At 50.2% G+C, this 26363-nt stretch overlaps 12 protein-coding genes across 12 annotated transcripts; 7 read left to right on the top strand and 5 right to left on the bottom strand.

Moving 5' to 3' along the window:
* Positions 1-433: 433 nt before the first annotated feature.
* Positions 434-1676, top strand: GT037_007205 (O-methyltransferase; the record flags this gene model as incomplete). Its single annotated transcript, XM_038932252.1, has 2 exons — positions 434-716; positions 766-1676. The coding sequence occupies 2 exons, from the start codon at positions 434-436 to the stop codon at positions 1674-1676; spliced, it is 1194 nt and encodes a 397-aa protein (XP_038784740.1).
* Positions 1677-2039: 363 nt separating this feature from the next.
* Positions 2040-3695, bottom strand: GT037_007204 (cytochrome p450; the record flags this gene model as incomplete). Its single annotated transcript, XM_038932251.1, has 2 exons — positions 2040-3278; positions 3333-3695. Coding segments are annotated over 2 exons (1602 nt in total), but the record flags the coding sequence as incomplete, so codon positions are not given.
* A 457-nt stretch (positions 3696-4152) lies between these two features.
* On the top strand, positions 4153-5570 carry GT037_007203 (uncharacterized protein; the record flags this gene model as incomplete). Its single annotated transcript, XM_038932250.1, has 6 exons — positions 4153-4299; positions 4361-4546; positions 4598-4793; positions 4841-4958; positions 5006-5104; positions 5153-5570. 6 exons carry the CDS (start codon positions 4153-4155, stop codon positions 5568-5570), a joined length of 1164 nt encoding a protein of 387 aa, XP_038784738.1.
* A 333-nt stretch (positions 5571-5903) lies between these two features.
* Positions 5904-6062, bottom strand: GT037_007202 (uncharacterized protein; the record flags this gene model as incomplete). The annotated part of the gene is made up of 1 exon (XM_038932249.1): positions 5904-6062. One exon carries the CDS (start codon positions 6060-6062, stop codon positions 5904-5906), a length of 159 nt encoding a protein of 52 aa, XP_038784737.1.
* Positions 6063-7102: 1040 nt separating this feature from the next.
* GT037_007201 (uncharacterized protein) lies at positions 7103-8240 on the top strand (the record flags this gene model as incomplete). The annotated part of the gene is made up of 2 exons (XM_038932248.1): positions 7103-7253; positions 7303-8240. The coding sequence occupies 2 exons, from the start codon at positions 7103-7105 to the stop codon at positions 8238-8240; spliced, it is 1089 nt and encodes a 362-aa protein (XP_038784736.1).
* Positions 8241-9537: 1297 nt separating this feature from the next.
* GT037_007200 (mfs general substrate transporter) lies at positions 9538-11494 on the top strand (the record flags this gene model as incomplete). Its single annotated transcript, XM_038932247.1, has 3 exons — positions 9538-9755; positions 9811-10676; positions 10725-11494. 3 exons carry the CDS (start codon positions 9538-9540, stop codon positions 11492-11494), a joined length of 1854 nt encoding a protein of 617 aa, XP_038784735.1.
* A 675-nt stretch (positions 11495-12169) lies between these two features.
* GT037_007199 (uncharacterized protein) lies at positions 12170-13567 on the bottom strand (the record flags this gene model as incomplete). Its single annotated transcript, XM_038932246.1, has 3 exons — positions 12170-12321; positions 12373-12764; positions 12828-13567. 3 exons carry the CDS (start codon positions 13565-13567, stop codon positions 12170-12172), a joined length of 1284 nt encoding a protein of 427 aa, XP_038784734.1.
* A 1051-nt stretch (positions 13568-14618) lies between these two features.
* Positions 14619-15412, bottom strand: GT037_007198 (uncharacterized protein; the record flags this gene model as incomplete). Its single annotated transcript, XM_038932245.1, has 2 exons — positions 14619-15240; positions 15303-15412. 2 exons carry the CDS (start codon positions 15410-15412, stop codon positions 14619-14621), a joined length of 732 nt encoding a protein of 243 aa, XP_038784733.1.
* Positions 15413-15656: 244 nt separating this feature from the next.
* Positions 15657-17065, top strand: GT037_007197 (zinc transporter yke4; the record flags this gene model as incomplete). Its single annotated transcript, XM_038932244.1, has 3 exons — positions 15657-15803; positions 15915-16993; positions 17050-17065. The coding sequence occupies 3 exons, from the start codon at positions 15657-15659 to the stop codon at positions 17063-17065; spliced, it is 1242 nt and encodes a 413-aa protein (XP_038784732.1).
* Positions 17066-18606: 1541 nt separating this feature from the next.
* Positions 18607-19086, top strand: GT037_007196 (uncharacterized protein; the record flags this gene model as incomplete). The annotated part of the gene is made up of 1 exon (XM_038932243.1): positions 18607-19086. The coding sequence occupies one exon, from the start codon at positions 18607-18609 to the stop codon at positions 19084-19086; it is 480 nt and encodes a 159-aa protein (XP_038784731.1).
* A 1028-nt stretch (positions 19087-20114) lies between these two features.
* GT037_007195 (hyaluronan synthase) lies at positions 20115-22123 on the bottom strand (the record flags this gene model as incomplete). The annotated part of the gene is made up of 3 exons (XM_038932242.1): positions 20115-20828; positions 20904-21491; positions 21554-22123. The coding sequence occupies 3 exons, from the start codon at positions 22121-22123 to the stop codon at positions 20115-20117; spliced, it is 1872 nt and encodes a 623-aa protein (XP_038784730.1).
* A 1524-nt stretch (positions 22124-23647) lies between these two features.
* GT037_007194 (uncharacterized protein) lies at positions 23648-26318 on the top strand (the record flags this gene model as incomplete). The annotated part of the gene is made up of 4 exons (XM_038932241.1): positions 23648-24179; positions 24230-24718; positions 25155-25302; positions 25766-26318. 4 exons carry the CDS (start codon positions 23648-23650, stop codon positions 26316-26318), a joined length of 1722 nt encoding a protein of 573 aa, XP_038784729.1.
* Positions 26319-26363: the final 45 nt, after the last annotated feature.

Raw genomic sequence — 26363 nt, 5'->3', positions numbered from 1 at the left:
GCCATTTCCCAAAAGAGCTTAGTTTTAGAGGAAGAAGTATCACCTGCCGTTATACCTAAGTAGCGCTTCGACAAGCGTGCCGTGAGAGCTTTGTATGGTAAGGTGTGGTCGGTCCAAGACCCCAAACAGGATAGCGTTTGCGCGGATAATCCGCTCACGTCAGCCTTATAGGCGCCAAGGACCTGTGTTGTAGTTCTGGATGTCAGATCTGCCAGTGTGAAAGCTACATCGCGGTAGACAGATAACCATGTTACTGCCATTCATGGCGGCATCGCTAAATCAAGCTTGGCATATGTTCTGTTTGCGATACATAAGCCGGGAGTGTTACCCATACCATCTGCGGTCCAAATAGTCCAGATTCAGCTCGGTGCAATTTCCAGAGTCATAAATTCATCTGAGTATACTATCATCAATTGTGGCTCGCTTGACCACAATGGATCAAAACACACTACCATCGGCTGTCATTGAAGCTGCTCAGGCATGGGAGGCGTCCAAGGCAGAGTTAGAACGACAGCGATTGATAGCTGCAGCAACGAAACTGATCGAAGTCCTCGAGAACCCTGCCGAGAAGCTGGCCCGTATCGGGTGGGGGGAGCCCTCCAGAACCGCTGCACTCCAGACTGCTTTCGAGCTCGGTGTTTTTGATAAACTTACCGACGAACCACAAGACAGCAAAGCACTGGCTGAGAATACTCCAGCTGACCCACTACTTGTCGGTATGTTTCGTATCGGAGGCTCGACTGCAGTGCTTGACTGACAATATAGAAGGTCGAACTATGAAGCACTTAGCTGCTTACTCCATCGTTGGTCAGACTGGAATCGACTCTTACGTGGCGACACCCTTTACCTATGCAATGTCGGATCCTACAGTTCGAGGTGGATTAATCTACAGCTTCGAAGGAATGATCCCTACCTTCCATAATCTTCCTTCTTTTCTCGCAAAGACCAGCTATCAGGTGCCTAACAACAGCGCAAATGGGCCAGTGCAGCACGCACTCCAGACAAAAAAACCCTTCTTTGCCATTCTACAAGATGATAGTCGACTCGGATCTGCCTTCAATGATTTCATGACGGGCTACGGTAAAGCGCGACCAAGCTGGGTAGACTACTATCCTGTGCACGAACGTCTACTTAACCGACCGAACGACACTGGTCCACTCCTGGTGGATGTAGGAGGTGGTCTTGGTCGGGACATCTCCCATTTTCACAGCGTGTTCCCGGAGGCCAGAGGCACCTTGATCCTGCAAGACACGCCTTCTGTCATTGCTCAGACCCAAAGGTCGACCCCTCCTCTTCCATCGGCGATCAAGGCGATGGCACACGACTTCTTTACGCCCCAGCCTGAGTCCGCTCGACAAGCGCAAGCCTATTACTTACATCTTGTTCTACATGACTGGGACGACGACTCGTGCCGCAAGATCTTGGGGCATATCCGAGATGGAATGGAGCCAGGCTATTCAAAACTCCTGATCAACGAGAATGTGATGGAAGACCTTGCGGCGCCATGGCAGCAGACTAGTCTTGATTGGACGATGATGGCGATGCTTGTCAATCGAGAGAGGACGAGGGGCCAGTGGGCGGCATTGCTAGAGAGTATTGGAATGAAGATTGAGGGTATCTGGAGGAAGGACATCAGCAGTGAGAGTGTTATTGAGGCTGTTGTAGTAGTGGAGTAGGTTACTTCAATTTTAAGAAATGCTAAATCAATAATGGTCATTCTAGGTCTAAGGTGGGGTGATTTTGCGCTCTCATCTGAACGGCCTTGTTGATATGCCACACACATAGTTGCAGAGCTTGTGCTTGTACGGGTGAGAGCAATGTGTGGCAGTTGGGTGCGGGTATTGTTGACAGAATAGCTAGAAGAGAGTGTATGTTGTTGTTGCTTTTGTGTAGTATACTAGCTGAACTTGTATCAAGGTCATCGCACGGCGTTATTAGTGACGAAATTTCCCACAGCTCTTGACTTGCGGCATCATTCAACATGTACACAGAAGCTGTTGGCCTGAATTAGTTGCATATGGCATGCTTTTTGGAGAAAGCTATCCTTGAGGCGACAGTCCAGCAGCAATTTGCTTCCCTCTGGCCTCGTCTAGAAGGTGCGCTACATCCTTGTCGGCCATATCGAATTCTCTTTCAATGAGGCTTCTGCGCTCCTTTGATCTCGGCTCAAAGACTGTGACGAAAGGTTTTGGGCCGGACACAAACCCAGTCGTAAACATCTCTTCTGACACGTTGATCCTTACGCCATCTTTAGAGCGTATGTTGAACGCCCAGAGCAGTCTTGCCATCGCTATCGCTAGAGAGTTTCGTGCAATGAATCGTCCAGGGCAAACTCTTCGGCCGTATCCGAAGTTGCTGGGCTGAGACTTTTCAATCCATCGTTCAGGCCGGAACACTTCTGGTGAGTCAAAAGTGCTAGAGTTCTGGCGCATCGCGGCGAACACAGGAACCACGACCGAGCCCTTGGGTATCAAGTAACCTTTGTAAAAGTCGTCCTGAGTGGTAGCATGCGGAATGCCAGCTGGCACAATGTGCCTCCATCTGAAGTTTTCCTCTACTACAGCCTGAAGATAGGGCAGGTTGCTCAAATCTTCAAATCCAGGAAGACGATTAGTACCGACGACTTCATCAAGCTCTTTCTGAGCGGCGGCAATCCAATCCGGGTAGGCTACACACGCCAAAATGAAAATCTGCAATTGAATTTGCGTAGTTTCGACGCCCGCATCACACAGAACACCAAGATCCCAAGCTATCTCTGTCGCAGCGAGATCTTTTGCCTCCTTTGACTTGTTGAATTCTTTGGCCCAGTTCCATCCCTTGCGCTTAAGGGCGTCTTCCATGTTGGCTATGTGGAGATTTTCCCACATCTGGTACCACGCCTCAGCGGTTTTTTTCCATGGCGTCAATGGTGCTGGGAGGTTGTTGAGGGACGGGAAGAGATCGACTATCCACGCGCCGACCTGACCGGCAATAGTGAAGTTCTTAAGACACTCGTGACTGGTTTGAAGTTGCCATTCGTCGCCGGTGATGATGCGCATGCCGAAGGTGATGGAATATACGATGCTAGCCGCAAAACGCTCGAACTCCTTGGGGAAGTCGTTTGATTGAAGAAGGTTTTTCAAGAGCTGTTTGCTCTCCAGGTCCTGAATCGCCGTGTAACAGGCTGAAGCACGCGGGCTGAGCACAGGAGCTTCAAGTCGTTGGTGCAAGAGAAAGTCACCATCGAATGGCTTGAACATTATGTGCTTGCTCTTGCATGTCAACTCTTGTGCCATAACCTTGAGATATCAGGTCGCTATCACAGCTTTCGGTAGAATCGACTCGTAACTCACCATGCGTGGCCGACTACTGTAGATCATTGCCTTCTTGTCGAGCAGATCTTTGGCCACCTCATGGTCTCCAATCAATATCACATTCGTGCCACCGAAATTAAGGTACACAAGAGGACCATACTGCTCCACCCATTTCTGGTATGTAACCCAGACTGCTTCTTTAGGAGCCTGGTGTAAGTTGCCGAGAATGGGCAGACGAGGCGGTCCCGGAGGTAAATTCGAGTCTTGTCGTCTACGGAGCCAGACATACAATATTGCCAACAGACTGACAACAAACAGGACTGTTGGTGATAATACAGCCATTGTGACTAGGTTGGAGTGGTCTATATCCAGAGATTTGAGGTATGAGGGAAGACGTTGTTTATCTGAAGATGCGATATAAGGCGATGACGGGGCATGTTTCGAGCTTTCGGTGCCTCATCTCATGCTAGGCTTCGATATGTCCCGCTCCCTGAATTTGAGTGGGGCGGATCACGGCCCGTCCCTTGTCGCAGCCAATGACAGGGCGTGGAGCTACTGGGTTAATACGAGCGTACCCAGGTAGCGTCCTGTAGGATTGCGGCACAGCTTGAGCCATCAAATCATGAACGTTCATGAGACGCTTCAGCAGGACTTTCGGCAGATAGGAGAGTGCGACGGGACAAAAGTCATACGGCACAAGCTTGGCATGCCTGAACGAGTAATAGCACGCCCGAATGACCCTGATACTTAGGACCCAGTATCTACAGGAGCAGTATGTGGACGACGCTCCGTGCTGTGAAGCGTCCTGTGAGTGACACTCTGATGTCTTCGAGGTTTGTCGCTGCTCTTTTCCGCTGATATGCATGACTATCGAACAGTCCTCAATGTTGTGGGGTGGACTCTGGTCTCGTTTTCAGCCATCTTCGTCTTAGCGCGATCATATACACGCGCACGAGTCGTGACGACGACCCTGGGCTGGGACGACTGGTGTATGATTGCTGGCCTGGTGAGTTCGACTCTGGACCTCAGTCCTACATTCGATCACCATTGACTTACTGGAACATCAGGTCTTCGCTGTAGTGTGTACATCGCTCGTAACAGCCGGTACTACGCACGGCCTTGGACAACATGTACAGGACATCAGCGATCCAGAAGACCAGGCTGCAGCTACCATGTACGTGCTGTTGGCGCCTTGCTTCTCCATCGTCAGCGCCTTCTTCACAAAAGCGTCCATAATCATCGCACTGATGAGAGTAAGTACACAAGACTATGCAAGGAGCAGAGCTCTCAGCTTACCAGCCTAGATCCGAGGACACACAGCGCGTCTATCGCACAACTTCATCGCGTATACCCCTCTGGTCGTCCTACTGATCGGCTCTACACTCTCATGCTCTGTCATGATCTTCTTTTGTTCGCCCGTACAGAAGTCTTGGAGACCGCAGATTGAGGGCACATGCTTGAACCCCACAATGCTAGATGTTGTCGGAAAGTCGGTGTCAGGTATGTTCGAAGAATGCCAATGTCTCTGCCAGGTGCTGAAGCCTCAGTGTATAACGCGATGATGGACGTCTTTTGCGCTATAATGCCATACTTCATCATAAGGACTTTGAACATTCCTCGAAAGGACAAGCGAAACCTTGTAATACTAATGGGTGGTAGCATCCTGTAAAGTCACCTCGCCGCACTGTTGATGCAATCACTGACGTTGGCAGTGGCACATTCGCAACCATCATGAAGATCGTAGCAATGGGCAGCATCTCCGATGTCGCGGACATGACATACTCTTGGTCCGAGATAACGATCTGGTATCTGTAAGTGTAGTGTTATTGATCACAAGGGACCTTGACTCACTCAAGCAGGACTGAAAACAATGTTCTCATCATTGCTGGATGTTTCCCTGCCCTGCGGCCGTTCTGGCGTGTTGTGATTGGCAAATACAGCTCGTACCTCTCGTCGAACGCATCACGCAAAAACCCTCCACGAGGCGAAAACGGACGATCGAGCGAAGACAAAGAGCTGCAAGTGTACACGGTGGGATCTCAGCCCAAATTTGGGAAGAAGCCCAATCTGTATTCGACAACAATCCGCGTCAGTAGTGAAGAAAGGTTGTGTCCCAGATTAGACGGAACTTCTGGGGAGACAATTGAGAGGATCTTGCACAACCATGGAGACGAGCGCTTCGAGCGTCAGGCCTGCATTGCCAGCACTCGCGCAGGTGGAATATCGCCCAGCGATAGCACGAGGATAATAGTTACCAGTGAGGTAGAGATCAAGTGAAAAGGGTGTCCAATTGTTTCATGCCAAAGTCCTGTGTTCGTGGCATGCCAGTAGCGCCCGGTCCTGCCAACCACTAACCCGCCCCCACCACCGGTGTGACCCTGCGTCGGCTCTCTTCTTTATCCGCCACGCAATTTAGCAGCCTCAGCATCGGAACTCAAGTAGAGGGCTGCTCACCCCACCAGTCAGTTTAGGAGATCATTATATGCTTAGAAGAACATACCGTGCTTTCATACACCAAAAAGCTTGACCGTCGTCAAGTTCCCTACTGCTAGCACCAGCGTCTTGTATTGGCTATCAAGGTCAGCTGCTGAGGCAAAGTGTCCAGACATGTCACTGACCATTGCCACGAGTTGAGCGAGATCTTTGATAATCCAAGAAAAGTTGAGTGCATGCGATCGCAAGCATAAGTGCTCCGTAGACCATGCCGACGATAGTATTCGAATTTACGCCGTTGCCAGAGGCTACGATTGTCAGAACGGTGCTTTCCATCATCGCGAATGATGTATAGGTTAGACAGAATCCTGAGGGCGATGCCAGGGAGATTGAAATAATGAGTTGTTGTCACAGCTGGTGGGTTCCCAAGGGTTGAAGTCGGTGAGGGTATTACACTCTACCGACTATTGTCTATTTATGCATACAATGTCCAGCATAGAAGCCATAACGGCTACGCGATATTTCGGGACCTGTTTGTTGATATCACGAAGAGAATCGCCCAACATCTTGACATCCTTCAGACTCGATGATTTCTAGGTATGAAGTTTTTGGTGGATGCAATTGGAATATTTGGATTTAGCATCATGATGTCACCTAGCATCGAGCCTCCGTGAATAACATGGGATAAGCGGCCAAGCACTGGAAGATCGGCAACGCGCTTCACCAAGCCTTAACCATGCAAATAAGGGGACTGTCAGGTGGTGCCTGGGCCAGACTTGCAGCGCCACGGTTGAAATTTCGCTTAGCGCACGGTATATCCATGGTGGGTCGAGTGGAGTCCATGGTAGACCCACTTGACCCACTTACAGGTTAGACACTCTGGTATGTTACCATGAATCTGCAGACTAACCTTTTGATATGTTCATACCCAATCACACTTCCGCTATTCGCGGATAATTCACAACAGCTGACCGATCTCTCATTATCTCCAGCTGAATCTGCAAAATTCGTAACCTTTGCTTTGTTTACTTGGACCCACAGCTAACTCGATGGGTGCCTTACGCCAGTGTCCTTGGACACCGTATAGCCCAGCCAGCTGTCCCGGCTCTTCAAAGATGGCCTGGACACACACTCTAGTGTTGCAAATCAAGCTCAATTTCATGACACAAGCTTGTCGTCTCCGTCTGAGATAGTGCACAGATCTCACAGACGGTGATACTTTTGGAAACATCACCCAAGAACTATCAGCTCGAAATTTTTCTCAGCTTTACAACAGCCGACAACCTTCTTCGACCTCTTTCAACGCTCTATTGTGCTGCGCCCTTCCGCGACATTCTGTCCAACACCAACGCACACCAACATCGATCAAGACCATAATGAATCCACCACTAAGTTCGACCGATCACCGAAGATATAGCGCTGTCAAGCTGTGGATCTATGGCGCCTCTAACAGTGATGAAGACTCTTACCTGTTGTCGCTCACCGATGTACCTTTGAGTTCCGTCCAGCAACTTATTGCCGAGAGTGGTAGGTCAATCGACTGTATACTGTAAAGTCTATGCTAAACAAGTGGTAGGGTCTTCTTCGACCGGGCCGCGGCCGCTGCAAAATAACGCCAACGAACAAACCCACCCAGCAGCAAATTCATCATCAACCTCCGAGCGATCTATGATTCGCAATCATAGCCATCGGAGTACGGCCATCTCATCTGATGAGAGGATAAGAGCGGACCGAGGCTTTTACGGAAAGCACTGCAAGCAATGCTTCGAGTCAGGCTTTCGCGCATCTTCTAAGAAGCCGATACGCACACATCTCAAGAAATACCATGCCGAGGAGTTCAGAAACCCACTTGCGCATCAGGGCTCCCGTGACCAGTATTGTTGCTGCGAAACCGGTTTCGACATCGAGTCTTGGGCGGATCATTTTGTGAAATGTCACTACCATTCTACAGATAGGGCTGCTGCTCCTGTACCGCTTAGCCCTACCCGATCGTCGTCCAGCTTCCACTATATGTCGGTTTCTGCGTCGAGCTCGACTCAAAATGGCAAAGATAACCCGTACCAGGTCGCCATCGGCTCTGGTACGAGTGGACATGCCGACGTCTCAAATGCAGAATCTCAACGTCAGACGTCGTACCGCGATCAAGATCCCTTGCAGCCCATCAATAGTCCAAGGTCTTTCGAGAAAAGTGCAACGTCCATAAGCCAGTCGCGCCCTCCTTCTGTATCATCATATCATCTTCGGACATTAACGCCGATTACGCCGTCCATCGGCGTGTACGACAGGCAGATCCTTCCTTCAGAGGATGCATTCGGTAACGCCCTCTTCGATGATCATGGTAACAAAGTAGTCCGCACGTACGATTGGCAGCAGATATTCGTCTTGGATGGGACAGGTAATCTTGTATGCGATAGTCTTGGCGTCCCGATTCCTGTTTCTTTTGGGCAGCTGTTGTATGCATATCCAGACTCTAGCGATATACTCACTTACCGTTATGGCGTTGATGTACTTTAGTACAGCCAAGGTGGAAGATAATGTACTACACGTTCAAACCACGCGCTAATTGTACTCAAACAGTGCTTGGCGAGTTTGACGAGTATTTCATTATTGCTTCGTCATCCGTAAAGCATATCGCAATGACTAACCGACTGATATCTTGGCGTTGGCATTCGAGTCTTTCCTCCATAGCCTTCCTTAGGTAGGATTATTGTGGCATACAAAAATGATAGAAAACCACCTCATGATATTGCTAGTCTACCATCACTCTCTTACGCCCTTGTATGACATACTCAGGTGTAGCACCGCACCACACCCCACGAACGCGACACACGTTCTCACATCGATCGATAAGAAGGACTGGTCCTGAGCGCCGTGGTCCTATTCAAACGATACTTGAACACGCTTTAGCTTGTCGCGCTCACAGAGGAGCTTGAATGTGACCGCGACGATGAGGGGCTATGGTCATTCTGGCCAGCTAACACGTTGCAAAGCTTTTATTTGTGTGGGGGAACCGGAAGGTGTTGAGGTGTACCCTTGAAAGATTCAGCAACACGACCGGTCTTTATAACCCCTCATTCCAAACATTAGTAAAGCTCCCTGTCCAACATCCACAATCCTTATCCCTGCGCCGGCAGCGTCTGCAAAGGAAGGTGGTAACCGAGCGAGACATTTTCGCATCCAGTCAGCTTCGTGCCGCGTCGCACCGCGCCTACAACACAACGGCACTTCATCCGGCGCTGACAGTTTTAGTGCAGATGTTCACGACGTCGCAAAAGTATCGAAAAGATGTCAGATGCATGTTTCGGTGTGACCGAACAGCTCCTTTCCAACCATTAGGCCCCCAAGAAGACGGGAGAGAATTCGTTTCGGGTTCAGCCCTGACGTAGCCGGAAAATCCCAAGACACCATCAAATCGCGCCAGGGCGTCCTAGCCCACGCCCCAACGTCAAAGTCGGATCAGATTAGATCCACCTTATCGCTAACCCGCACACTACAGGGCGCTCTTCGACCCCGATACGTGGTTCGCGGGCACGCCATGCTGTCATCGCACAGACCCGCGTGGGCTTTCAGGGTACACAGCACAGTCGCGTGGGTGAATGTTCCATCCGCCATGCCACCGACGCGCTTGGCGACGATAGTTCGTACCAATAGCATGACACGGGCGCCCAAGCTTCCTTGTGCACTTCGGCCATGGCGATGCAGGGTCGATCAGATAAAGTAGTCGCGTCTGCCATGTCGTTATCTGCGATTTTACGCACGCGGGTCGCGTCTCTCACATCTGCTGAAAGAGTTGGGAGATTTGGATGCGAAGATGCGCAATTCGATGAGGCCGAACGAGGCTTTGCCGCAAACTGGTATCCTCCACAACGAAACTGATCGCGGTAACTTCGGTAAAGATGTCGACTACAATCGCGAACGCTCGCTGAGCGACGATACTTCGAGTGAGCATTCAGCACAGGCCGGTGTGAAACGTATTGAAGCTGTGAGTAAGGCGTGGACGAAAACCTCGATCATAATCGCCTATGTAACGTACGCCCTCACATCTTCCCACCACGAAATGCATCCTCTGCTAACTCTCTTCGAGCCTCCTCCTCATCGCCAATATAACTTCTCTCGAGATTCAAGTAACTAGCGTTCTTACCCCCTACGCAACTTCCGCCTTCGCCCAGCATTCCCTTGTCTCCACCATCTATGTAGTCCAAGGCGTCGTAGCCGCCGTCATCAAGCCGCCCATGGGGAAAATCGCCGACGTATTCGGTCGCCTAGAATCCTTCTCCATCACCATCTTCCTGTACACGATCGGCTACATTATGCAAGCCGGCTCCAACAACGTCCAAACCTTCGCTGGAGCGCAAATCTTCTGGGCAGCCGGCTTCAACGGCTTACAGGTCTTGCAACAAATCTTCGTTGCTGATACGACAGATCTGCTGAATCGCGCACTGTTTTCGACTTTGTTTGACCTGCCGTTTCTGTGGACGACGTGGGCAGGTCCGGAGGTTGGGCAGGCGATCTATACGAATATCTCGTGGAGATGGGGATATGGTATCTGGGCTATCATTTTGCCCGTATGCTTCATCCCACTTGCTGTGAGTTTGTGGATGAATCAGCGGCGGGCGAAGAACCTGGGTTTCGATGTGCCGAGTCCGTTTTACGGACGCAATACGTTTCAGGTGCTGAAGAACATCTGGTTTGACCTTGATGGATTTGGTTTGCTGTTGTTTGCAGCCGCTATATCGCTCATCCTGTTACCTCTCACTCTTGCCCCTAGTGCAAGCGGCGGATGGAAAAACGCGAGTATGATTGCTATGTTGGTCATTGGTGGAGTCTTGTTGCTCGCTTTTCCGTTATGGGAGACAAGCAAGAAGCTTGCGCCGAAAGCTTTCTTCCCATCGAACCTTTTCAAAGAACGCACAGTCATCGCCGGTGTCTTGATCGCGTTCTTCTACTTCAGTAAGTCACTGTCCACACCTTTGGTACGTATACTGATTGATCCTATAGTGGCATTTTACATGTCCGTCTTCCCCTACTTCAGCTCCTACCTCCAGATCGTCCAAGGCCAATCAATAGTAACTTCTGGCTACATCACGCGCGTCTTTACCTTCAGTTCAACCATCTCCAGCGTCGTGGTCTCACTCCTGATCAAGTATACGGCGCACTATAAGTACTATGTTACCCTTGGCGCAGCCATCTATCTCATGGGTATGGGTCTCATGTTGCACTACCGCACTGAATCCGCATCAACGGGAACTCTAGTCGGTACGCAGATAGCCATTGGTATCGGAGGAGGCTTTCTGAATGTGCCGGTGCAGTTGGGTGTCCAGGCTAGTGTGAGCCATCAGCAAGTTGCAGCCGCAACAACAGTCTGGCTCACCCTTCTCGAAGTTGGTGGTGCGGTCGGTTCAGCCATCTCCGGCGCGATTTGGAGCACGTACATTCCGCGAAACCTCCAACGTTACCTCCCGGCTGAAAATGCAGCGGATTGGGCGACTATCTACGGGAGTATCGTTGTCGCAGCGGATTACGTCACGTATCCAGCCGGATCTCCAGTGCGCATCGCGATCAACAGGTCGTACCAAGAGACGATGCGATATCTTCTCATTGGTGCACTTTGTTGCGCCGCGCCGATAGTGCCGTTGACGTTGTGCCTTAAGAATTACAAGTTGAATGCGATGGATCAAAAGGTTGTGGGAAATGTGATTGGGAGTGCTGAGAAGAAGGAAAGTTCCAACGATAGTAGCAGGAGTGGGTGGAGATTTTGGAAGAGATAGATGCAGCAATGCGACATGAGTGGTTCCTTCGTATTACAGATAGACCGATCAGCGAGACCATTATTTACATGCCACTCATGGAGCAATGATTTGGTTGACATCAGGCGCGGTAGATGTTAGCCCATGATTCGCCAACGCTGAAGTCGACGTTGTGTTTCACTCGGTTGAAAACACCACTTGTTGCATAGGTGAAGATGCTAGCGTCTCAAGCGCCGTGAAGCTAGCTGAATGGACATCATGGGTGGACGCAATAGTGAATACCGGCGTGGTTACAGAGGGATCTTCAAATGATGAGCTTTCCGTAGCTATGTGCGTTAGCATTGAGGGAGGACTTCTGTGGAGCACAGCCTAAAATGACGGTAGGGGTTCTTGAAGCATCATGTGACGTCAACTAATGACGGGCGGTAGATAGGCCTTCATAGAAGGACGGAGGATAGAGGTGAGATGCACTGTGAATAGTGACAGGGGACATGAGATCAGTAGGCCCCTACTCACAAACTCCTGAAGCTGCCATACACAAGGTCTTTACTTTTCCTCCGATGAACCTAAGAATCTTGGAAATTTCTTGATCAGCTGTCCGTAGCTCAAAAGCATGAGTCGTTGCCGCAAGACCTTGGTCGCCCGGATAGTTACGTCCCCACCTGATCAAGAGCCACGTCATCTCTCGAAACACGATCAAGCAGTGCCCTGGTACACCGGCAGCTTTGTCGGATGATATCGACAGCTTTCGTTGTGCGCCGTGTTACCAATTTGACGAACGCCTTGCCTGCCAGCATATGGTGCTCGACAAACGTAGCAGAATTCGAATCTGCAATTGCTTCGGCGACCTGAACAGGTCAGTAGTTGTCGGGAAGATATGGATATAGCACTGTACTTACAAGTCATATGATCGCAGCCTTCGGTCTTCTGGATCTGCACCCCACAACCTGGGCATCCGACTGAAGACTTTGCGACCTCAGCCGCGCTCGCTGCTTCTTGCTCTCTTCTGACTCTAGCCTCTTCTTCTTGTTGAGTCCTGGCTCTTTCTTCCTCCTCGGCCTGGGCTATCTCCCGAGCGATACGCGCGCTATACTGTGTGCAACTTTCATTCTCGTGGAAAGGTATAATAGGATCGTGTGCAGTACACATACGATAGCCACATGCTGCGCAACGAAAGATGGGACCTTCTATCCCGGTATCGTGGATCTGGCCCGATGAGCATCCTTCAGCATGACAATAAAGAAAGTTTTTGTCGGCACTAAGAAGAGTACGCATAGACAATTCGTCGAACCTGTAGCCCGATGTCAGCATGGAGTAGGAGCAATCATGACACTTATGATGTGGAAATCCTTACCGAGTGAATACATCTTGTGGTGTGTTCTTGCGCACATCTTCGTGAGTGATTGTGCAACTGCATCCACTTGAAGGACAAAGAACGTTGGTCACACTTTCCATTTGTTGCTTGAGCCACAGAAGAAAGCATTCATCGCAAACGTCAGGATCATGCTCGCAATCTGCAAACCTTGGAAAGTGCTGCCATGGTAGCATCTCTGCACAGACACTACACACCCTCTCTTTCGGCTGCTTCCACAACATGGTTCTAGTAGACTTTCCAGGGGCGTTGTTGTTGTTTGTCTCTGCTCTCTTCTTATCATTGGTCCTTTCCTGGAAGGTCTCCCGGAACGCTTGAGGAGAGAGGTGTCTAAACATCAAGGGAGGGGCTCCCGTCGAAGCCTGGGACGGTGATTCTTGCATCAAAATTTCGAAATCAGGAAATACGCTCTCAACGATTTCGACGTCATATTCGTCTGACTGTTCCTTCGGATTTAGAATTGTGGCGGACTGCATCGAAGGTACAGGATCGGGCGGAGGCGAAGAGTACAAATCGTCCTCATCGTTCTCATCGTCCTCATCGTCTGGTTGTTGACGCTGGGGCGTGGGAGGCATTGATGGTGGCATCAGTGGCGATGGGTTGTGTTCTGGTCCGGATGTTGGCGCAGCTTGTTGAGTCTCACTTGAAGACAAAGACGAACACTGTTTGACGGCATCAGATCTGTGGCGAGTGTCTCGCTTCTTCTTTTCCTTCATTGCCATTTCCATATGTGCGACAAAGGAAGACGAGGTCGCTGGATTATTCTTGCACCTTGAGTAGTTGTGGAAGTATCGTCGCGAGTCTGGTTTTCAAGCTCCAAGATGAATTTTTCTAACTGCTGAGGCGATGAAAGTGAGTGTACCAAAAGAGTACGAGCAAACACAGAAGCGACGTTAGGGACGCCGAAAAGAGCGACAGTGAACGAGAGTATTAGCGAGAGCAGGAGCAATAGTGACGCAGAGTCAAAACATTGATACGCAAAGAATCAACAAACTCTATCTCACAGTGTTGGCTCAACGCGAGGCGGTCTAGAAACGTTCTTCTGACATCTTGCATAAACAAGAGGGCGGCGGCTGCGAGTGAGAGGTGATGACCGTTTCTAGTAGTCCCTCTGGAATTACCAACATCAAGCGGTATGCGCTTCGTCGCCCGTAGTGATATTACTTCGTGCGCCACGATGGACAATTAAGTAAAGGTAGCAGAAACCGAGTTTGCACTCTGTACCAGTAACCCATATCGCGACGATAAACACTCGATGCGTTCAGATATCGCGCAGGCCATCGGGTTCAACATCACAACATGTTCTGATGAGTGACTTGATCATGTTGGCCTTTGGGCACCTCGCTGTAGCGTCTCACATGACAAAAGCATATGCAGAAGAATGAGTGTGGTGAGGCTTGCCGGAAGTTGGGAAGTCGCGGGAAGAAGTTCAGGGTCCACTGACTCCAGTCGCCGCACCGCTGAGAGTTGAACACGAGTCATGACTGATTCAACAGAGAAGCTCGTTTTAGAGATAATATACCTATCGCGAACACACGTCCAGAGGCAAATGCCCCTTCTGTATCATAGCTTGAACGAGACAATTCGGACGCATACCTTCGAAGTAGGAAGGTACGACTTGGCAAAACGAGCTTCTTCAGACCATGAACGTTGGAAAGTACTGTCATTCGCAGTCTCATCGAGCCAAAAACTAATATGAATTTTGAGTGCAACAACCGTGCCCAGAAAAAACGCCATGAACACCAGCTCAATGCATATCGCGCTTTCACCCATCTAAGCTCCAGTCCAAGGCTTCCCCTGCTGCTTTTGCCATTTCTGCACCCTCTTCCTGATATCAGCGGCAGTCTGCTGCATGGGATTGAGCTTGCGATCCCTCGCCATCTTGGCGTAGTCTTCTCCGTATTTACTGACTAATCGCTCCACCCACTCCTGCTCCCTCTGACTCTGACCCCTCGGCGCCTTCTTGGCCCCGTTCAAGGCCGCCTCCTCGAGCTCCTTGATGACTGGGTTCTGCGCCTCGTCCGGTCGCTCCGGTACCATGGCAAAGCCGTTCCACTCTTCTCCCTCATTGTCGTCCTCGATGTCGTTGAGCGGGTCGTTCAAGGGGTTGTCCCTCTTCTCGGATGCGAATGTGCCTGTTACGCGGAGAATGGCACCCGTTTCAGGGTCGCGCTCGACTTCAATCTCCTCGGTGGGAATGTTCTCGGGCTTCTTCGCTTTGGAGACAATGTTCAGGGCGTCGGCTGTGCTGTTTGCGGCGGTGTCTGCGCGCGAGGATTTCTCGTCGTTGAGGCCGAGGAGGGCGATGGTCTTTTCTGTGCCGCCGGTTGCGTGGTTGAGGCGCGCTGTTAGGCCGAGACGGCGATAGTTTTGTGCGAGTGTTTCTTTTTGATTCCTGAGCAAGTGTTAGTCTGGTGCTGTCACGCAGAATTGGAGAGTTTGGGCGCAATATCGTACCAGTGCTTTGCGATGATGGGGTTCTGCAGAATCTTCTTCTTGGAGGGACCGTTTTGGCGCTTCCGGGGGATGGAAGACTTGTTCTTCTTTTTCTGGAGTTCGCGACCCATACTGAGTGATTTCGGAGATTGATCGAGGGCGTGGGGTTGGTTCGTCTGGTGTTGTCGAGGCGGTGGTCGCAACTTGCCAAAAGTTTTGGCGAACTTTCCGTTAGCGTTATCGATAGCGGACTAGGTCTCTACCGAGCTCCAGGCCAGGCCAGTTTACATGAAGTAGGTGACAGACCCCTGAGCGTTCAACCCCTCACGACGCAATATCACGGATACATATCATCGAATCATTTCACGTGTCATTATGGTGTCGCGACGGAACAGGACTCTGCTTTCCTTGGCAATCTTCCTGGGTGTGCTGGGATGGAACGTGGCTGCTGCGGCTGTCAAGGGCGAGACGGGCGTGCCAGTGGGCAACTTGAGCGCGCATGAGATTGAAGAGCAATTGCAGGTACGGCAGCCACTGGCTTTTCTCAATTGAACCTCTGCTAGTCTGCCTGCTGGTGTCCCTACCAGCAACACCCTGATGTCGCGTGCCCATAGCGGTACTAACACCACCTAGGAATGCCCCCTCGTACAAGCTCTTAACCAGCACAAGGTAGCCTCAGCCCCCACCACGTCGTCCCTCAGCTCCCAGATCTTCGCCTTCCTCTTTCCCGGCAGCCCCGCAGTCAATGCCCTGCTGGCGACGCTCTACATCTCCGGTCCGCCAAACTTCCTCCTTGCGCTATGTCCGCCTAACATCGACCCCTCCTCGCTGTCCGTCATGGTCGCATTCGCTGTAGGTGGATTGCTGGGTGACACTCTCTTCCACTTGTTGCCTGAGATCTTTCTGGGCGAGGAAGAGCACAACTCGGTCAAGTTTGTCATGGTGGAACCCAACAAGAACCTTTTGTTGGGTGTGGCTATCATGGTCGGCTTTGTCACTTTTGTGGCCATGGACAAGGGCCTGCGTATCGCGACTGGAGGCGAAGGCGGACACGACCACTCGCACGGCCATTCGCACGCAAAAGTCGAGGATACTGCCAAGACCACAGGCGTCGACGTTGGCAGCTCCAAAGAGGGCGTGCGCTCGAGAAAGGCAGGCGCAAACAGCACCTCATCCGTCCCAGAGACAGCGGAGAAGGAGATCAATGCCAGCGTAAAGTTGGGTGGTTACCTCAACCTCATTGCAGACTTCACCCACAATATCACCGACGGCCTGGCGCTCAGCTCCTCCTTCTACGCCTCGCCTACAATCGGCGCAACCACAACTGTTGCTGTCTTCTTCCACGAGATTCCTCACGAGGTCGGCGACTTCGCCCTTCTCATCCAGTCTGGCTTCTCCAAGCGAGCAGCCATGGGCGCGCAGTTTGTTACTGCTGTCGGCGCATTCCTCGGCACCTGTATAGGCATTGCAGTCCAGGAGTTTGGCGGTAGTTCTGCGTCCGCGGATGTCCACGGCGCGGGCGCTGGTATCATGGGCACTAGTCTGCAGTGGGGAGACATGCTATTGCCCTTCACCGCCGGTACTTTCCTGTATGTTGGGACTGTCGCCGTTATCCCAGAGCTTCTCGAGACCGGCCCGAACAAAGGCCAAGAGCTTAGGAAGACGTTGATGCAATTCGCCGCCATGTTTACGGGTGCTGGTATCATGCTGTAGTAAGTTTTCCCAGACTTGTGCCAATGCTTGGAGCAGCATGTACTGACCATTACAGTATATCCTGGGATTAGACTTTGACTTGAGATTCCATCTTGATTCTTCCACGTTCACAGCGTCTTTCAGGACACATGATGAGTATAGTTGATTACTAGCGGATCGGCGAGAGCTCAACATTTATGGCGCAACTTCTATTCCGATAGGAGCGTCACCTGCGCATCAGCTACACAGTATTATGTCAAAACGAGATGCGGGCATCAGCCGGCCGCTGACCGAAAGTAATTGCGCCATGCGCCATAAGCACCGAATACATGTTCCTATCGTGGTCGCCGAGATGGCAAACTTCCCCTTTTTGTGGGCGTGCATCGTGAGAACATCAGAAACAGCACAGCATGTATCAACATGTCCATACTTTGGCGACCCGCTTGAACGTCTTTGTTGTCTTCCACTACTACCCTCTGCTTCACAGATGACTGTGCGCAAGACCCGAGGTCAGTTGTACACAACCCACAAAGACTGTCATCTCGTACACTGCAAATGTTGCTCAGTACTAATATTGCGCTTTCGGACGAACCACTGATAAAGGTTTACCCTTTCCAGCTGCTCATTTGGCAGATCTAAACGCTTTTCAATTCGCCGTTTGTCCAAGACCTTAGGGCTGACGGTACACGTAGCGTAGGCCCGAACCTGGCACCAACCTTCCCCAGATTCCTCGGCATGCCTTCATCAATTATCTCCGCTACGCAAGCTTTGTTACCGCTGCTGCGGTCGTGGCTGTGCGCCGTGGGATTTGCTTACGCGTGGGCGGGGGAGGCTGTAGGAAGATGGAGGGGCGATAGTGGAGATTTCCTCTCTTCTCCAAGTGGGTATTGGTAGTGTTTATGGTCGCACGAGAACCTCAGTTTCCCCAGATTCTTCGGCTTGCTTTTAGTAATTGATTCCGCTGTACCAGGGTCATGACCGAAGATGCGGTCGTGGCTGTGCTTGGAACACTTCCGCTTACGCCCAGAGCGGGCCAATGCTCAATTCTTACCGAAATCAGCTTGCACAAGATGCGATGCGATCGGCTCCACATTGCATTCGGAGACTGCCTTCGTCCGATGCCGCACTCATTTGTACTATGTACAACACTTGTACATGTTACCAACGTGATTGGCCAGCCTCGATCACCATTTGCATAATGCGGGTAAGGCGTGCAGGAGTAATCCTCAAGCACACCCAGTTTGATCACTAAGCCACACTTGCACGCTAGCGCTGCCGCCTTACCGTCTTAACGAGCAGCAAAGTGGCTGCCGACTAACCGCCGTGGTGGACGGCTCTGTCATACATATGGGCCGCATGGTCCTGGCATGGTTGTCATGCCGCTGTCAGTTCTTATAGCGTCTTGGTGCCTAATCTCACTTCCGAACTGATCTCACGATATCTCTTTTCATCTCAACTAACCTTCCATTCCAGCCAGCCTTTTGGGGTGACAGTACAGTACTGCGACGATACGCTACTTTCATATAGAAAACGCATGGGTATTCCGGCATCGCATCTATTGAAGGGTTTATTGGACCATCACGACATGATGAAAGATTTGGCGGTCGACTGGAGGCATCTTCCCAAGAACAGAATGTGCCCATCTAGCCGACCCTCCCAACACCACTATACACCTCGCTACTCACCACGATATCGGTCCGTCGTAACGACTCTCCTCATCCTCCTCTGCATACCGATCTTCTTCTACCACCTCATACCAAGATATACTTCCGCCACCGACGGCATAATATCCTCGCTGGCACACAAATTACATCCTGCTGGGACGACGAGCAGTTTCTGCACAAAAGAGGTTGGATCACTGCAGTGCTGCGCATTATACCTGGCTGCTGCGCCATGTCAGGATGAATGCAGGAAGAACCATATGGACAGGGAGACGTTGGCTTTGACAAAGGAGTATGATGAGTGTACGGATCAGTGTCTGGTCGGATACAACAAGACTTGTATGACCAAGACCACAGAAGACGCCGACGAACAGACAAAAACGGAGCCGCCGCGACAACGAGGATCAAGAACAGCAGAGTGGTGGTCAACGGTCCAACATACTTCGGAATGATGGAGGGAGGAAGGAAATCCGATAAAACCGAATAACAGCAACAACTACCACATCTACCCCCCTTGATCTTTTTTTTGGGAACCGCACACATCGAATCACACTTACCTTGACACTACGGAAGACACAAAACTCGACATAAATGAGAATATAATCACAAACAAACACACCCCGCGATGATGCCATGGCATGCTCCGAGGAGCGGCTGCAGCGGAGGCTGTGCAGGTGGTGGGTACGCCAAGATTGCGGCGCTTGGGACAACCGGCTAGAACGGCATTTTGATGTCGGAAGGAGCAATAAGCCGATCACCGAAAAAGGACAAAGGGGAGTGATGGTAGGAGTTGTACTAGTAGTAGTGATAGTGCTCTTTTGTCTTGTCGTGTTTCGGGGAAATACCGCGTGGCTGGAGGATTGCTGGGATTCTGGGGGATGCAGGCCCTTCCCTCTTCCCACCACATCCCCTGATCGCCTTGATATATGACACAGGGAGGTGTGCTAGAGAATGTCTAGTACTTCTGGATGGCGGAGGTAAGGAAGGGGTTTTGTCCGTTCGGCCATGTTTTAGTTGGCTGGAATGATGAATGGTGGACTCGGCCGATGGGTGTGGAGTACTATTAGTTTTCTCGTAAGGTAGCGCACCATCGCCCTCTCCTTTCCCCTTTTTCATATGTTGTTGCGCTAGAGGTTTGCTGTATTATTTAGGCATGTCAGCAGTCGCATTCGCACTCGGCGGTGCCAAGATGCGGTTCGTTGGAAGGATAGATACGCTGAATTCGTAATCATCATTACCGCCGAGCCTGACCTTTGAGAGGGGAGAACTGCCTTGTGTTTGATATGCGGGGTTACAAGGCGAGTGGGTCGATTGGGATTAGTCCTAGCGCGTGTCATGGACGCGTTCAACGGTTCCAATGCCATCTCCTACGACCGCGTCGCGCTGCATCGGCATCTGTCTACAACAACAACTTCTCATTGCATTGACGCGGTGATGTCATGTGATAGAGCTGATCGGGTTCGCACCAGCTCTACTCCTTTCATTCCTTGATAGTAACGATCCAATACCCAAAAGCAGTCCACATGATCGTCGTACCCACACCTGTACATACCAGGCTCGTCCAACCGTCCAGCCCCGTCTCTGAGCTGATATAACGACACATCACCCCGCCAACGACGCCCATCCAAACAACAAAGAATCCTACTTCCCATACCTTTTTCTTCAGTTCTGTCCATCTGTGTCTCTCTTGTGTCTGCAATTCCCCCCGCATCGACGTACCCCATTCATTAGCAAGCATGGTTACAAAACTCCAAGCTTGGATTGCTGGTAGCGGTATCATATAGAATAAAGCGGCGGGGACTGACCAGACCCACTCGCCCCAGGTAGGATTAATCGGGTTCCTTGCCTTTAGATAAATCGCGGTCAAGAGAAACTTTACCACGTAGTCTCTCGGTATGAACCGCATAAAAGGGCTGACGCCGAGGAAGAAGTAAGAAACCACCGTCGTGAATATGACAAAGGATGTTATCTCTCGACGCAACGCGGCATAGAAGAATAAGGGCGGCTGGTTGAGGTACATGGTTGGATGAGCGTAGGACTCAATGTGCACGGCGCGGGCCCAGCGGACTTGCTGTAGGAGCCAGCGGCGGAGCGTGACGGGCGTTTCGGTAGCGGTCACTGCTTGTGAGATGTAGCGAACACGATGGCCTTGGAGAAGGAGGCGGGTTGTCATGTGTCGATCTTCGTTGACAATCTGCAGAGCGTCAGCGCCATCAATGAGAGGTACACACACCTGGTGTGGTGTTGATCAAAAGGACGAGATACTGACCATCCAATGTCCAAAGATGGTCTGCTTGTACCAAGCTAGTAACTCGGGCTTGATGGCTTCGATACGGAATGCAGCACAAGGTCCGCTCTGGCAGTCGTTGGCGCCGACGGCACTTGAGAAACACCTCGAAAGATGTAGATCATTCAAGTAAATCGTGTTCCCCAACGTCGTGACAAGGTTATCCTTTCGATTATGGATGTTCAGTGCAGTACTGGCTCCTGCGCACTTGTCGTCTCCATGTATGGTCTGGATTGTTCTCATAATGGTGTCTTTGTAGACCATGGAATCAGAATCGGAGGTCCACACGTATTCGATATCGAGAAGCTCGGAAAGAGCAAAGCAGACGATGAAAGAGGTGAACATGATCCCCTTCTTGTGCATATGGGGTTGTGTTACACAGAGATGTGTTATGGCATCGGGTCCTGTGAGATGTATCTCGTGATCAAATAGCGTCTGCTTAGCAAGTATTATGCATTTCTCAATGAGAATTATGTCTTTCCTCCACGTTTCAGCATCGCACTCCATTTGGAGCGCAACATCCACTAGTGGAATGGGAAGATCGATGACGGCCGAGCTACTGGGATAGGCCTGATCATGATCAATCGATGCACACGACGTTGGAAGCAGGAAACCAAGATCGAACGACATACCTTTCGAAAAACGTCAACCATGACTTGATCTTCTGCTTCATTGCCATCGATACAAGTAAGTACAAACTGACATCCCTCAGCATCTTTGTAGCTCTGGAGAGCTTTTATGAAGATGATAGGATCCTCACGATATCCTACGATGGCAGCAATACAACCATATTCAAGCTCTGACGAGCGGTCAGAACGTGTATAGTGTTCTCCTTTTTCTGCCACGCTCAGACTGAAATGGATGTTGCCTTTCATTCCTTCCTGTTTCTGAATGCTTCGACGAACTCTTTCATTGTCCCAGCCGCACTGTTCTGCTAGGTAAACCGTGATGATTGTGTCGAAAGTGTAGAGATAGTCGGACCAATACAATGTAGTATAGCAGTAAAGGGCCGCTGCAACTAAGCAGCCAATGAAGTTGTAGATTTTCCCGGACCTTGTAACTCGAACCTGAGTATTCGGCTCTGAGAAGCTGTCCTTGCGCTCGTCTCTTAGTTCAAATATTTTCGACGGGTGGGAAGTGGTGCAATAAGAGCAGAGCCGCGCGAAGTTCATGCGCAGCCAGTGAGTTGTAAGTATCTTCATGACGACAATTGGTGAAACAAGAAATCATACCAAAAGACTTATCTTATAAGAAACTATAATTATTCTGTTGAGACCATGTGGCAGAGCCTGGAACGAACATACACTGACAACGCACTGCGGACAGACTTTACGGACCTTTTTGCAACGCGGCGTCGTACTAGAAGGTACGTTCTATGCTATGCTGCAGTAAATATACGGATGACACAAAATCAGTAGCTCATGATGCCTTGGATGCTACATCGAGGCAAGACTGGTGTCCTGTACGGCTCTTTTTAGTGCAGTCTGGTACTATTTGAGGATTTCCTAGGTAGACACAACCTAGTCAATACCTATGGCGACCTCAACTGACCTATCGGTGATATTATTCCCATCCATGTACTCAAGTCTCATACCTTATCGTTGCTGGGAAGTCCGTAGTATACCCTATCTTACGAACTATGACTACCAGAATGAACCTCGATGAAGTCCTAGGATGGGAAGGTCACTACGATTGATTACCAAGATGTCCCGGGTATCAAGGTCTAGAGGGCCATAGACATGTACTATTCTTGACCGCTCAGTCTTGGAACTGTCATCTGGTGGTCTGTGCTGTCGCACACTATCAGGGTAGGTTAAGATTTACTACCAAGACTTCCTGGGCATTCGGTGTACTCGTATATCTTGCAACAAAAATGCCTGGAGACGCATTCTTTAGACTTCCAAGGTTATCTGGAACGCAAAGGGCCTTCTTCGGGCAGTAGAATCGCGATTATTACTCCGCACCGCTCAATGCCGTTCCACACACCCCGCGATAATGATGTCCTGTGCGTACTCACCTCTTCTTGGTGCGAACGATGCCCCCTTTTCGTAAAAGGCTGAACGGCTAATATCAGCCACAAAATAACCTTTTCGTGATAACGAGAAAGTTGAGTATGTTACGATATAACAAAATGGGTGTCGACAGCTGGAGAGTTTTGGAGGCTTTCATACCATGATCGCATTGCTATAGACTAAGTGCAATTCCGTTCATCAGGTGCAACTCCATGAATGGGATATTATGATGACACGTCACTGTTCAAAATGTGCCAGGGTCACAGTGAATCCCGGGATATTGGAATTCTACATAAGGCCGCTTTTATAGTATAAACCATGGTAAGTTACCTATCTCAGGCCAACATTCCTTTCAGATCTGCCGAATCATATCCCGGTCCGCAGATCTGCCTATCTTGGGGCCCAGTCTCGATAACACTGCGACGCCCGCTTAAGCGGTAATTTGGACATCTGGCTGTGGATATCCCGAGACTTGACAGCTTACACATAGCTTTGCATGTTTGGTTCGTCAGGAGCATTGCATCCGAATGTATATAGCGTCTGATCGATGACTATAGCCGTACTCCTTCCTCAATTCCAGCGTCGTCCTCGACTGTTAGACCATACAACCAGTCTCTGTACTCAGAACAAGACTTTCGTGGCCTCACATCATCACACTGCACGATTTCTCCTGCTTCTCATCGCCAAGCTAGCATTCACAGAAATCGAGAAAGCATGGTCACAAAATTAGTCCCTGCGGGCCGGGAGATCTGGTTGGATGGACTCCGCGGTATTGCCGCAGTCATTGTTGTTTGGTTCCATATGACAGCTGGAAAGCTTGCCACACCTTATCGATCTTTCTGGGACTTACCAGCATCTGACAATCGACAACTAATCCAGGTCTTACCCTTTCGAATCTTCTTCTCCGGACCTGGCATGGTCGACATCTTCTTTGTGGTATCTGGATACTCCATCTCCATTGGCCTGATCAAATTTCGTCACGAGGGTTCCATGGCCAGGTTCTACCAGAGATTGACAAGCAGTGTGGTCAGAAGAATGTTCCGATTGTGCTTCCCAGTTGCAATCATGATGCTAGGAAGTCATGCGCTGTACTATACTGGGCTTTACACTATACCTTTCAAAGAAGGCACAGGATGCGCAGGCGCACACCCATGGGAGTCTCCGATCCCACATGTTCAGTGCCTAGCACGATCTTTGGTCAGCATCATAAACGTGGAGAACATCCAAAATCTGACCCTCAATGATCGTGAGTAACCCAATATAAATAGGGCTACACCTTTCTAATCATCATGCCAGACTTCTGGACAATTCCCGTTGAGATACGTGGCTCTATGAAAGTATACCTGACACTGCTTGGACTATCAAACGTCCGCAAGACAGCAAGAATTCTCATCATAGGACTACTTTGTGTACGATCATGGTGGAATGGTACACCCGAATTTATGGCCTTCTTTGCAGGAGTCTTGTATGCAGAACTCAGCGCTTCCGTGTCATTTGGACAGCACGAGATACTGTCACCTTTGCTCTCTTCTCGTCGACACAACTGGAGGTTGAGCCCATCCAAGACTGTACTGAATCGACTGTCATCCTTGTCGATATATTTGGCCTTTCTTTTGGGCATCTACCTCCTTTGTCTACCCATACGAATTCAGTCTGAGGGTACCATTGACGCAAACTTCCCACCAGACTGGTTCTTTCTCGAATGGTGTCCTCCGCTCCTATGGTGGAACACGGAAACCACAATGCGCACATGGCATACATTTGGCGCTATTTTGGTTGTTGGTAGTATGCGTGTTCTACCCCGACTTCGAGCACCTTTTGAAACTAGGGCTGCGCGATTCCTGGGTCATATCTCTTTTAGCTTGTACCTTTGTCATCAGACTGTTCTTCGTATCATGCTACACTGGTCTTTACATTGGACGAGCTTGTGCGTTACTGGCGTGAGTTACTTCGAAGCTCATCCACAAGGAAAGTGGGGCATAGTATTTGTGGCATGGATGTTGACAACTCCCTTGATGACAGGAGTACTGCTGCTGATAAGTGTCTATATGGCAGAATTGGTCGATCGAAAAAGTATCTCTGTAGGCCTTTACATGGAGACACTACTATGTAGATTATGAAATTACAAAAATGCGATACGCATTTGGTATGAATGTACTGTGTCTCAAAATTATATCCAAGATATACTGCAGTAGTTGGCTTTATGCTGATGGAAAAGCAGAAGAACCAAGACTCGACTGGGCGCGATATGATCTGCGGAAAGCTACGAGTACCACGACATCTGCACATAAGGAGGCAGACGCCGAGAAGGGTGAGAAAGCATCCGAGACACGCTCAATAAAGCAACGAAGCCATGCTCTGGACGCATCGTGATGTATGACTAATCGGCTTTGGCGGGGTACGATGGCGTCACGCGTCTGGACGCGTTCATTCAACACTGCACTCTTCTTTCGCATTATCAGCGCACGAGATGTCACGTTAAAACATATCTCATCAATACTCTTCACGGATTGTCTCTCGTTACACGACTGTAATGCATCGACCACGGTCTGCGCCTTGTGCCGATGACGCCGCTTGCAGTTACACGAGGACGCCCAGACCAGCATTGAACAAGCCACACGCGTCATCAACCTCTTCTTGAAACGACATGTTTGATCTTCCCGATGCGATTTCCACCTCGGCTTCAGGAGTCGCAACAATCCTTGGGTCCATGTTAGCTACATAGGTCTCTTCCCTTCATCAAATTACGATGTCCGCGTCTACCTCAACACCGAACCTGGCCATAGCTATCACAACAACCGGACCTGCCATTCGACATATCCCTGAATTCAGGACGGAACGTCTCCTGTGTCGACCTCTCGTTGAAGAAGATTGGCCAGAATACCACAAGATGCTACAGGAAGAACAGACGATGATCAACGCGGGCGTGGGCCCAATGTTATTTCCCAGAGCAGCTCGAGCCTACTTCGACAGTCAACGAGAAGATTGGGCATCAGTTGGAATCTTCGTCCTCAACATGGATGACGACGGTGCCGAAGGCGAGTTCATCGGTACAGGAGGGGTGTACTGGTCCAAAGATCGATTACCTGAAGTATGCTACGTACTGAAGCAGAAGTTTTGGGGCAAAGGCCGCGCCACTGAGTTCTTGAATGGATTCCTGGAATTGTGGTGGAGCATGCCTCGGATAAACATTGATATGTATGTCGAGACGAAGTTCCTAGATGCTGGGGAAAGAGGTGTGATACCGGAGCGATTGACTGCGCCGATCAAAGTTGCGAGAGGCGATAGCCAGAACGTGGTGAAGAAAGCTGGCTTTAGCGAGCGTGGCGAAATCACGATATATGACGAGAAGTATATCTTGTTCCGACTGCTTTCTCCAAAGTAGTTGGTCGGCTAGAGGTATAGCCCAAAGTAAACCTTAGAAAAGATC

Source organism: Alternaria burnsii (genome assembly GCF_013036055.1).
Source record: "Alternaria burnsii strain CBS107.38 chromosome Unknown 715, whole genome shotgun sequence".
Classification (NCBI taxonomy): Eukaryota; Fungi; Ascomycota; class Dothideomycetes; order Pleosporales; family Pleosporaceae; genus Alternaria; species Alternaria burnsii.
This window is presented reverse-complemented; position numbering and strand designations above follow the sequence as displayed.